This window comes from Belonocnema kinseyi, chromosome 10, assembly GCF_010883055.1.
Source record: "Belonocnema kinseyi isolate 2016_QV_RU_SX_M_011 chromosome 10, B_treatae_v1, whole genome shotgun sequence".
Taxonomy (NCBI): domain Eukaryota; kingdom Metazoa; phylum Arthropoda; class Insecta; order Hymenoptera; family Cynipidae; genus Belonocnema; species Belonocnema kinseyi.
Window position 1 is genome coordinate 80,257,651 of NC_046666.1, and position 12,315 is coordinate 80,269,965.

The 12,315-nt window shown below is 32.6% G+C and overlaps 1 protein-coding gene across 1 annotated transcript in view; it reads left to right on the forward strand.

Annotated features, from left to right (window-relative positions):
• The first annotated feature begins 185 nt into the window (after positions 1-185).
• LOC117181724 (protein lozenge-like) overlaps positions 186-12,315 on the forward strand; it is a 94,948-nt gene continuing 82,818 nt past the window's right edge. Inside the window, exon 1 of the mRNA XM_033374671.1 lies at positions 186-1,215. Within this exon, the coding sequence (XP_033230562.1) occupies positions 966-1,215 (250 nt within the window). The 5' untranslated portion in view covers positions 186-965. The remainder of the gene's footprint in view (positions 1,216-12,315) is intronic.

Consider the following 12,315-nt stretch of genomic DNA (forward strand, 5'->3'; position numbering starts at 1 on the left):
GCATGGGGTGGGGGAATAAAAAGTACGAAACGCGTGAAGCGACCATGACGTTGGGTTTTGGAGTGAGGGGGAGGAGGACACTCAAAGCCTGGGCCGTCCCGGAGGGCTTCCGCGGAACACGCGGACGCCAAGCCACAACTCCACGCATAACGTCGCGAGCCGTCGTCCGCGACTGATGTCCGTACGGTTCGATCATCATTGGTCGCCGATCGCGATCAAAACGGAAAAATTAAATGAAAGAGAAACCCGATCGTGACGCATTCGGCAAATCCAATCCGTCTTTAATATTCAGTTGATTCACAACTTTTCAAAGCTCAAAAACTTGACTCGATCATGTATGTCAACTAAGATTCGATAAAAGGCGGGAAACTGGAAAACAGTGATAATAATAAATTTGTTTAATTTAAAGACCTAGTTTGTATTGCTCCCGACGTGGGATGTTATTTCAATAAAACAAAACGATTTCATTAAGTGCGTGGGTGATGGCGAAAATAAAGACTGTGATAACTTAAAAGTGGAACTCGATAGTCGTGCTGTGAGTGAAGTTTCTAATAGATAAGAAGTGTGTAAGAACAAGTGATAAAAGTTAGAAAAAATCTGGGTTGTTTATCAGTCAGTTATGAAACAGAATGAAATTCTATTCTGACGTATCTTGGGAATGTCCTTCACGTAATTAGATTGATTTTTTCATGATGCGGAAGATCAGATCTTTTGGCGAACTTGGTTCCAGGATTTAGGATGAGGAAGTCTTCTAGTGTTAGGGAAGTGATCGAGTGAAGAATAGTGTTTGAAGTGAAGAGAGTGAAGGTGTGATATTTAACTTTAACTAAAATTAAGAGGAAGTACAATTAAATCGAATTATAACCTAGGTAGGGAGGGCTCGTGTTGGTGTCAGGTTTTAAGAAATCACGACGTCATACGTGGAAGATTTGAGCGAATCGGAGGGGCGCTTAATCGCCGATGGAATGCATCTCCCAGTGGGATCCGTGACCTGTGGGGAGAATTACGGTTCCCTTGGCACCCACGAGGGCGCCGGACCAGTTGGATCATCCTTGGCGCCTCTTCAGGGATTGAACTCGAGGTACCAAGAAGACGGGGTCGGTGGGGGTGGAGGTGGCGAGATGAGCGAGGGTGCCGCCGTCGGGGACCTCTGGTGGACCGAAAGGCTCGTCGGCGAGGCTCAAGCCGAACATCCTGGTGAACTTGTCAGAACTGGTTGGTACCGATTGAACAATATTTGTTTTTGCTTACTCTTCTTGGTTCTCTTGAAAAATGGTAATTTTTCCAGGATTCTTGTCTAAGTAGATATTATGAACAAAGGAAGTAAGGAAATATATAACAATAAAAGAAGTAACGTAAAGATATGAATATGCGTAATATTACAAAAGAATGCAGAACGTCGGACGTAGAAAAAATATTGAAAAGCATCTTAACGGATACAAGGCTTATTATTTCAGTAATGTTCTTTAAAAGTGAAACCCAAATTTGTGTGGAAACGTTGAGAAGGGTTTTTTTACGAATTAAAAGAAAAAACCAGTTTGGTAGTTATTTTTGGTAAAAACTTAGAGGCATTTTTCTGCGAACAGAAATTTTTTCTGTATCCGAATTCTACCTCTACCCCTCGAATATAGCTTACTATAAAGGCAGTGTCTATTTTTACAAATTTTTTCATATAAGAGTAACCGGTTAAGTAGCTAGGGTTAGTATTACGGACATTTATGTATTTCTAACTATGTTAGAGTATGCAGCATTATTTTTTTGTTAAGACCGTAAATTGCTTGTAATTTTGAGCTTTGAAAAATATTAGGGTCATAAGAGCTAATTTTCGGAATGTAATGAACTTTGAATCATTTTTATAAGACAAAATTCGTTATACTACTCACAGAATTAGGATGGAAATAATGATAATAATCATTAAAACATGAAATTATAAACATTATTTTCATTTTGAAACCAATTTTAATATAACCACTAAATGATTCTTAGATTTCATTTTATTTTTGTACGAAGAAACTAAACAATCCAATTTCCGAAACGCCGGACAAAAACTTAGACTAAGTAAAAAATCCAGTATTAAAAACTACATATTTCTAGTCAGAAATTTGGAATATTTTGACATTTTAAGTCGTGTGAATTAAAGATGAAAAAGTCTACAGAGTCTTTATTTCTCATCTGATTGAAACATTTTATATATTCAAAAAAATTGCATTTCTAAAAAACCTGTGGAAGGCGATTTTTTATTTAGCTGTGTTTACCTTTATTTATTTAACGCAAAGTGTGACAAAATGGGCCATTTTGCCATTTTCTTTATTTTTCTCGTCAGTGAAAATTAGAGGGACTGCCAAATATCAGAAAATCTTTTTAATACATGTACCCGTGCAGAAGTTTTGTTGGGGCGCCGGTTGAGCCCCGATCGGGAAAAATGTGGGCCCGATAGGGTAATCTGTCTAGCGCCAGGCCGTAAATGAAACCCCCTACCAGACAGGGCCCAGATATGACCTCTTTAATTTTTTATTTCTATACATAGTAAAATTTCAAAAGTTTTTATATTCATATTTTTTCAACTTTGTATTTTACAAAACTTCAATTTTTCAATGTTCTAAATTATATATAGTTATACATTACATCTCATTTTCAATTTTCGACAATAAATTACCTGTTAGTATTGCTTGAATTCATTGATAAGAGTTTGCATTCCGAAAAAAATAATTATTCTTTGACAAACAATTTTGAAATTTAGAGCTATTACACATACACACACAAATTAATTTTAATTATAAATATTTTTTAATCTTCTTAATATTCTTTTGGAATTATTTTTGTTTGGCTAATGCAGATGGGACGCAGTGAGTGAGATTTGAAAAGTGAGGTTATGTTCGTGAAAATATAAAAAGCATTTATTCTATAATGTTACTAATCCCGAAATTCATTCATTTGGTATAGAGTAATCTCTATTTTCACAATATCAGCAACAAAATATAAAATCCTAAAAAGCTGGGAAATTTTTTTTTATTTACATTAATAGTGAATACGCTCAAAATGACATCGCTTTCTCGAATACATTGCTGGAAATCTTCAGAAGCTGAAAATAAATTATGACGTTGATTCTAGCGAATTAAAGCTTACCTTTGACTTCATCGTGGATATAAGAAATCTCACCAAAAATTCTGTGATTCCGAAATCGCAATCTACTTTTTGCTTTTAGCATTTTAAGTTCGATGAAAGCAAAATAATGTCACGACATTAACAGAAAACTTAACATAATCTTGTCTAACTTAACCCGATCCGACGTGAATCTGACGCGAGCTTCACCATCTGTCCCTTTGAGGCCACATGTGGAAAATCCGATCGGGCACAGATCGGAACTCGGGAATAAGTTGGGAAATTTCTGCACGGGTAGGGGCATTCAGAAATACAAGTAATTTGCATAAAAATCAACTTAATTGTTATAAACAAAATAAGTGAGCAAATTAACAATAATAATTATTAATCGTTGTCGCTGCATGTCTATTGTTGTCGTTATTATTGTCTGTATATCAGATAAATTTTGAAAGACTGCTCGGATTGATTTGTGCTTTGGTACACTTTTCAAGAGTGTAAAAAGAAAAAACGAGTTCGTTATCCAGCTATTTTGGATATAAATTCAAAAAGCTGGAGCCCTTTGAAAATTTTTGAGACCATATTTTTTCATGATTTAAAAATTCTATTTGCGGCTATTCGGAGTATCTGGAAATTTAACAAATTAATCCTCACGAACTTTTTCGATGAAAAGAGAGTTGTCAGAGTTATAGCATTTTAAAAATCCAGAAAATCACACGAAAATGAACATTTTAAGGCTTAAGTCAACAACGCACGATATGAAACAAAGGAAAAACGTTGATTTTTATTAGCCCTACAAGATTATCAAAACTGAGTTTCAAATTTTCTTAAAAAATCGAAAATTTAAATTTAAATTGCACAAAAAATAATTCAAAATTCGATTTCGCGGTCAAAGGATGCAATTTAAGAAAAAATATGAGTAGATAAAATATATGCAACCCAAAAAGTCCTACTTTTTCTTTGTCAATTACTTTTTTATTTGGCGCGCAGTTTTTGTTTTATTCATAAAAAAAGAATAAACATTTTTTAAAAATCATGCTTTTGGACAAGCGACATAAGCTATGGAAAAAATAAATCGACGAAAGTTGTTCACCTAAAAAGCAACTACTAATTTGTTATTAATCATTTTTTGATGAGACGCGTAGTTTTTATTATAATAGTGAAAAATGACATGACAAATAAACGAATGAAATTTTTGGACAAAAACACACAAGGTACAAGAAAATATTTAATAAAACCATTTTTTTTTTAAATTATTTTTGAAAATTTGCTTTTGCCCATTTTATCGCAGGCGACAAGTGATGAGAATGTGTTCTATAAGGCCGAAGGAGCTTTAACAAAAGAGAATTAACAATCGCAAAATTTCATATATCAATGATTTAACCTTTAATCTTAAAAGTCCTATAGAAAAATTTGGGGGATTCACACTGATCGAGCGCGTAGTGCGCGATAAACATATTATCGAGCGCGAAGTGCGAGACCGACCAGGTGCGCCCCGTAGGCGCGTCCAAAGTTGCGAGCCGCGCGCGATGAGAATGTACGGGCAAACTTTTTATATTAAAATAGCTATACTTTTACCTTAGGCGCAAAAGTGAATTGTGACCATGTATAAAATTATTATTGTCATAAGAAAACGGTTTTTTGGTTAAATTGTTCAATGTGCTTTTATAAGTTCTACATTCTCATTAATATATATGCGAAAATATAATAAAATTTATTTTTATTAACATAAGCTCATTTTTTCCATTAAATGTAAACAAATATTATTTTTTCAACTTATTAACTTTAAAATAACTTAAGAAAGTATATGATGACTAGAAATATATTCCTAATTAATTCAACTTTGCTACAAAAAAAGTCATGCGGAGATATGTCTTGATATTGATCATAGAATTCCGTAATTCCAGTCTTTTTTCATAGTTCATCGGGTCGTATGTACTTTTCGTTCATTTCAGTAATGATTTGTTTTGCACATTTCGTTATAATAACGACCATTCTTAATGGTCAAGAACTTTTTATAGTAAAGCCTCACCTGTGATGCATTTTGAGGCAAACTTGAGTAAGAAGCCAAAGTTTGTTGCCCCTGAAGAGAAGAAACAGAAGAATAGAAGAAAAAAACGTTTTGTAATTTCCTATAATTTTTTTATAATTAGTTTAACTAAAAATGGATTTTAGAGCCTTAAGAAACTAAGATAAATAGTTGGAACAACTGTTTTTATTTTTACTACTTTTTTAAGTTACATTGATTAAAAATTTATTTAATATAGCTAATTTCTTAGTTAATTACAAAAATAAAAAAGTTTGTTTAAATACAAAAAAAATCAATTGGCCGTCTTCTTTGGACCTAACATGTCTTCTTATGCAACCTTTCTAATGTCTTCCAAATTCTAAATATTTCTAAATTGAATTATTTCATAAAACTGTAATAGAGATAACACTCATGTCAAGAAACTGATATCAATTTAAAATTCTAATAATCTATTTCTTTTGACAGCATTAAAAAAAATTTCTTTTAAGATTTTCCCCGAAGAACTTTACTTGGTAGATTAAAACTTATTAACAAAAATTTTTAAAAAGGAATTTCATATATTCTGTAACGTTTAATAAACAGAGCTTCTTTTCATCTCAATGGCCACAATGAGAATAAAATGAAAGCACCATTCGTGTTGCTGCTTCTGCAATAGAAGAGCAACTGATTCTAATACATTGTGTGAACTCGAATTCGAGATCGAACTATCCCTGTGATTACTGAAATTTTAACTTTGTATCTGGAATTCAGCCCTATCTTTTAGCTGAAATTGACTTCAAGGAATTTTACACGATTATACCGATTTTTTATTCTTTAAACTTGTAACGTATATTAGGAAACTTCATTTGGATTTCTTATTAAGTATTATTATTACTGCAGGTAATTTATTGTATACAAATAAAAATTGTTATAATTTCTGTAATTACACGGAGAAAACGATATCGCAAGAATTGCAATATATACCGTAATCCCCGCGCTATATATCGTAATTATCACATTATAATAGCGTAAAATCGTGATATCGTACATTGAAAGATTTTACATTATATTATTATTATATTATGTTATATTATATTATATATACGAGGGTTCTAGTAAAGGCCAAGCGATTTTAGTGCATTATAATATCTTAAAAAGCTTCGGAACCTGCTTGTACGTAATCATATTGCGCTTTATTTCAATACAGAGGTTTTGCGATATCATTGTGCGATATCTTTTTCTCCATGTATAACTAAAATAAATCCTGTAAAGAAATAAGTTATATAATCCTAAATCCAAATATACGATTTCAACCATTTTTTCACAATTCAAGAATTCTTTACGTACCATACGAATCAATAACATTTTCGATAATTGATTTTCCTTGCTAAGTCGGTAATCCATTTTTACAACTTTTTTGCACCTTAGCATCCTTCTTACAACAGATTATAAAATCATTCGACGCTACAGCGTGAAATTTTAATTTGTAATGTCCGAGCACTTTCTATTATAGCATTGCAAATTATATTACTTGCGCCTTACATAATCCCGATTAAATTTAGTTTTGCGGAAAAAAGGTTATTTAATTCATTAATCAACAATGCCTTTTGGGACTGTGTACCTCCTTATTTAAGATTCTTTTCACTTCCTAAAACTTAGAATTTCTAAAATAATATTTCATCATCAATTTGCTCAAATATTTAAATAACAGGAATAAGATTAAGCAATTTCCACCGAAATATACTTGCCCATTCCGGTTTATTTTATGCCTAAAAGTTAAAAAAAAGTTAGTTTCTTTTTAAAATAACTCAATTTTTCACTTTATGAGTATTTGTTTTAAATCTTAGTCTCAAAATAGTTCTTTCTTACAGTTTTATTTGACTTCATTCTTTAATTAGGTTCCCCAGAAAAAGTGAAAACGGTTAAAAATCATTCGAGAGGTGTAACTGTCTTAAAGATATAAAGGGAGAAAAAAGCATTTTTTCAGAAATTACTTGTTTCCGAACTATTTGGTCAAAAATCGTTCTATAACTGGAAAGAAAATACATAAAGTGCACTAGAAATCTAAAAGCAAAAAAGCAGCGAATTTTAAGCGAACATATGGTAAATATTTCAGATTTTCTTAAACATTTAATTTTCGGTTTATTATTACACGGAAATGTGCCCATAATAAGCAAAAGTAGATAAAATTCTTTGTAAGGCTTAAAACAATGATTATATATTTTTTGATAATATCTCGTTTCCTGTGCACTCCATGTGAAAAATTACTCTTAGTGCTATGCCTTTTTAATATAAAACTTGAAATTTGTATCACCTAGAGAATTGAAAGAATTATTTATCAAACAAATTGTATTTATAAGATGATTACGCGAAACATTATGTTAAAAAATAAGAAAGGTATACATTCCCGTGTGGAAATAATTCCTGGCAGACTGGAATTATTCTATCGCCAGTACTGGATTATTTGTGGCTGTCTGTTCACGCCGAATTAGATTGGCGCTCTTTTGGCGCTATCTGTACCTACTAGATAGAAAAATCCATCACGCAGTTCTATGTAGACCCACTAATGTCGCTAGCCAGAATTGGACATCACATTAATATAAAAATCCCGTCTAAAATCTAGCTTGGCTCTAGAAAGTACTTCTATTTGGACTTTGAAAAAGAAGACGTCATTTAAAAACTAATTAATAAATGATAAAAAATTATATTTATTAGATTGCTCAAATCAAAGGAAATAGAAGAAATAAAGTTGCCTGTGTTGTCAGTGCTGTCTCATAGTGCAGATTTGTTAATTTAATTTATCACTAAGTATCGATTGATCTGACGCACTATACATTGTTTATTGATAAACTATTGAATGAAAGACAAAGCTAATATAAAAGATGATTGCTGAATAAAGACATTTTATCGTTAGGGTTTCTAGGAAAGTAATTTTCCTTTTGGTATGACATGTATCCAGTACTCATGTACATTAGAGTGACATATTTCCTAACCTAAAATATTATGCAGTGCTAGCAACAGCACTCAACTTCCACCATGCAATGCAATTACAAAACTGCTACCAAAAAAGTTGGCAACAATAACCGGAACCGGATTGCAAGAATCAGATGTTCGCCATCCCGCCATTCAGTATGAATGAGTTTCGTGTCGCGACCACGAGGTTTGAAGATTTCCAGCTTCTTTTTCGACGTAAGGGCGTTGGAATCAAGACCCAACCTCAAAACTGGATTTTCTCATTTTACTCCATAAATAACAGAATTACATATTTTCTAGATAATAAGGGCTTAGTCCTCTTTTCAATTAAATCTTTATTCGGAGTAGAACATTGGCTAATTCCAATAGTTTTTGTATAAGGTGTTTTTTTATTATTATAACCCCAGCATTTGAAAAAAGCGTCTCACATAAAAGCTATTGAAATTAAACAATCTTTCCACTCCAAATAAAAATTGGAATCAATGCAGGAATAGGCCCTAATGATTTAAAAAATATGTGATTCTAGTATTTATGGAGTAAAATGAGAATTCAATGTTGAGGTTGGTTCTTGGTTTCAAAACATTTACAATTAACATTTTATTTTTTATCAATAATATTTGAAAACATTCTGCCAAAAAAGCACATGCGAGCTATATTCCATTTTTCTTACAAAAATCTGGAATTTGTTAATATTCTCAATGTAGCTCATAGTGCCTTTATGTCAGGAATGATTTAATTATAAAAATTAGTATTAAACGTGCAACCTAGGTCGCATCTAGATCTACTAGACTAGCGGCTAGTCGATTGGAGCGTTACTATTGCGCACTGCCCCAGCATAGTTTCTCGAGGTAGTGCCAGTATAGACTCGTGGCGGTCTAGCCTGGAACAGTATAGCGCCATGAATTATTTCCATACGGGTTACGTGTACAAAGGAATTATTATTCATGTCCGGGTCACCGGGAACTATTGCAGCTAGTACATCGTTTTTCACTTTTACGGATAATTTAATGTGCTTTTACTTAGGGGTCATTCACAATATACGTGATACGTTTAGGGGAGGGTAGGAGTCTGCCGAAGTATCATTCTCCATGTTAAGACCAATGGAGAAAGTATCACGCCCGGGGGGGGGGGGGGGGGGGGGGGGGGGGGGGGGGGGTCAGAAGTTCCTGAAAAATGTATCACGTATTTTGTGAATGGCCCCTTATTGTGTGTATATTTTCATGTAATAATGTACAAACATTAAAATATTCTTGAAAAATCTAAATAGTCGCCAAACTTTTTGTTGAAATTCGTTATGTAGAACAAATTCGTCAAAATTATCGGAAAACGATCAATTTCTGAAATCAAGATTTTGATTACCCTTCTTAAGTAACTTTGAAACAGTTCAACACTTCTACTAATTTAGAAAAACGGCCAGAAAGAGATGTTTCCAGGTTAAAATTTGAAGTATACTAGACTCAAACAGGGAAAAACTGAGTTATTTTAATGTCCACCTCTAGTTCACAAAATTCGTTGAGTGCGGACCAAATGTTTTCGATGTCCCTAGACGCTTCGTATTTTAAAGGGCGCCCTACAATTTTTTGCATTGTAGGCATAAAAGCCTCGGAAGTTCTCCCCAAAAGAAACGAGGGGGGGGGAGTATATTGCAGAGAAAAATAGTTAAAACTAGGTGTGCTCAATAATAATTATAGTATCACAATTAAGATGTAGTATTTATTAATAATTATACCAATTAATTTATTAAAATTGAAGGGTTGCTTAGCAAAACGAATCAACAACATTTAGTCGATTTTCAGTAGAGACAAAAATGTTCTATTAAATCTAATTTTCAGCTTAATTAAAAACTGCAACTTTTAATTGTAGATTATAATTTTCTGAATGTAGGCGAAAGGAATATAAAATTCTAAAAATTTTAGTACATCGAAAAATTTGATTAAATGAATCGTAAATCCTATTCAAACTACAGTGAACCCTAGATATGGGGACCATGGAGTTCTTTCAAGAATTGACGCCGTGCAGAAAGTAGGAGTAAAAGGTGATGAGCGGGGTGAGCAGCGGTCACTCAGGCGCAAACATACAAAAGCGTTTTCTACGAAACGGCCCTCAATCTGGGTAATTCCCCACCAAAGTAGGCCCCAAAATCGGAACAGTATCGGAGTTTCACTGTACTTCGTGACATTGTAACTTCACACCCTGCAAAATACTGAACCAATCAGAATAGTGAAATTCTGTGGCTTCATTGGCTAACAAAGTAAAAATTGGTGACTATCCAGATGTCGACTATTGGCACATTCGCACTGCCATACTTTGCAAATGTCGATTATGAAATTCTAAGCATTTTTAACACGTTTTTGGGCCTTTCTTCATACTTTTTACACGCGTTTTACATAATAAACGTGAAAATACGAGAGGTAATGTTTACTTCAATCACTAGCGGCCATAGTATAGTCCACCCATCAACTATATGAATATCAAACTGATATTTAATTCCGATGCTACTCTAATCAGAATGTCTCATATTTCCGCAAAAAATTTGAAAAGTATACTTTTTAAATATTAAAACCTCAAACTTATTTTTAGAAACTTTTCTCAAGAAATTCCATTCAATTTTTAGTACCCGTTTAATTTAACTAGAAAAATATACAGATTTAAAATCATCTATTTTAAAGATTGACTTGAAAGAAAAATGAAAAAATTAAGTAAATTAAAAGTTTTTTTTTCACAATTTCTTTCATGTTAATCGCATTTGAAAAGAATTTGGAGGACATTTATTTGGGCGACAATATTATCATTTCAAATCATCTCATCAATATAATCTCTCAAATGCCAAGTTCGCCCCCTGCACGTTGTTTTTTTATGGACGAAAATGCGTTTGACCTCATTTTTTTTTTAAATCTCAAAGTCTACGGAAAACACGTAACTTTTATCCCGGTACAAATAATACATTTCTTTGGGCTCTAATTTTCGACAAAATGTGGGTTCTGCCGTGCTACTCTTCACTTATTGTCGGATTTGTAATAAAACTCACATCCTAGTCATTTATTTCTTTATATTTGTTAATTACATGAATGAATTCTTAATTTTGCCTACATGATAAAAAAACAATATTAGATAAAATTGTCCATTTATGATTAAATGAATACTTGAAAATACCTTTTTGAGTAATTTTTCCCCAGAATTGGATTCTCACGTGCTACATCCGGTTTGGTATTACTTGAGACTCAAGCGGGATTTCCTTCATTTTTTTTCAAACTTAATCTTCTTAATTTTCTGTCCACGGTAGTTCCCCTCCCACACTTTGACCCTGCCAATTAGCTCGTGCCTAATGAGTACCTACGCACACGTCGCGACTGCCGACGTAATAAGGGACAAAATCGGGTTGTAGGGAACAAAATCTCGTCAACCACCTGTTACTTTTTTTCTGCCTTTTACAAACCTAAATTTTTAATTTCGTATTTTAATCTTCTGTATATCTTTTTTTACTGTATATGTTTAAAATTATTTCAACAGCAATCAGATGATTTGAAAGTGTACTTGCAAAATTGTTCAACTAAGGAAATTCTTAATTTGTTATTTAATTAGTTTAAAATACCAGATGTTTTGTTTGGGCGCTTTCATAATTTCAAATAGATCAATTGTCATCTTTAACTTTTTCCAATATAAAAAACTATACCAGATTAAAAAATATTTAAAATGTTTGCATTTTAAAATGTTCATTTTACACTTTTTTGGAGTTTGAAATAAAACTGTTTAAATTTGAAGAGTTCAACATTTTTAAATTGTCGATATAGAAAATATCCTGTCTGAATTTCTTTTTATGCTTAAAAATTGGGAACGTGCTACAATTATGGCTTTCAATTATGAATGTGTACATTTATAGGACCAAAGCGTGAACAATTTTACAATCTAAAATATTCCGAATTGGACCCTTCTAATTTTTAAATGATTCCATTTTAAGTACTTCAATTTTTAAATATTTATATTTTAAACTTTTACTTCACAGTGACCTAAATATGAAGAATTTTACAAATTTAAAATTGTTGAAATTTTCAACGTTTTTTAAATTACAATAAAAGGCCATGCACAAATTAAATAAAGTCTTTGGGTTGAGGGAGGGAGTCTTACGTACATTATATTATTATTATTACACCATTAAGCCATTTCCCTTTCGGGGTAGGCGTGACTCACTCGGCAGGGGAAAGGAGTAGTGTGTAGATGGGATAGAGATTTTTCAG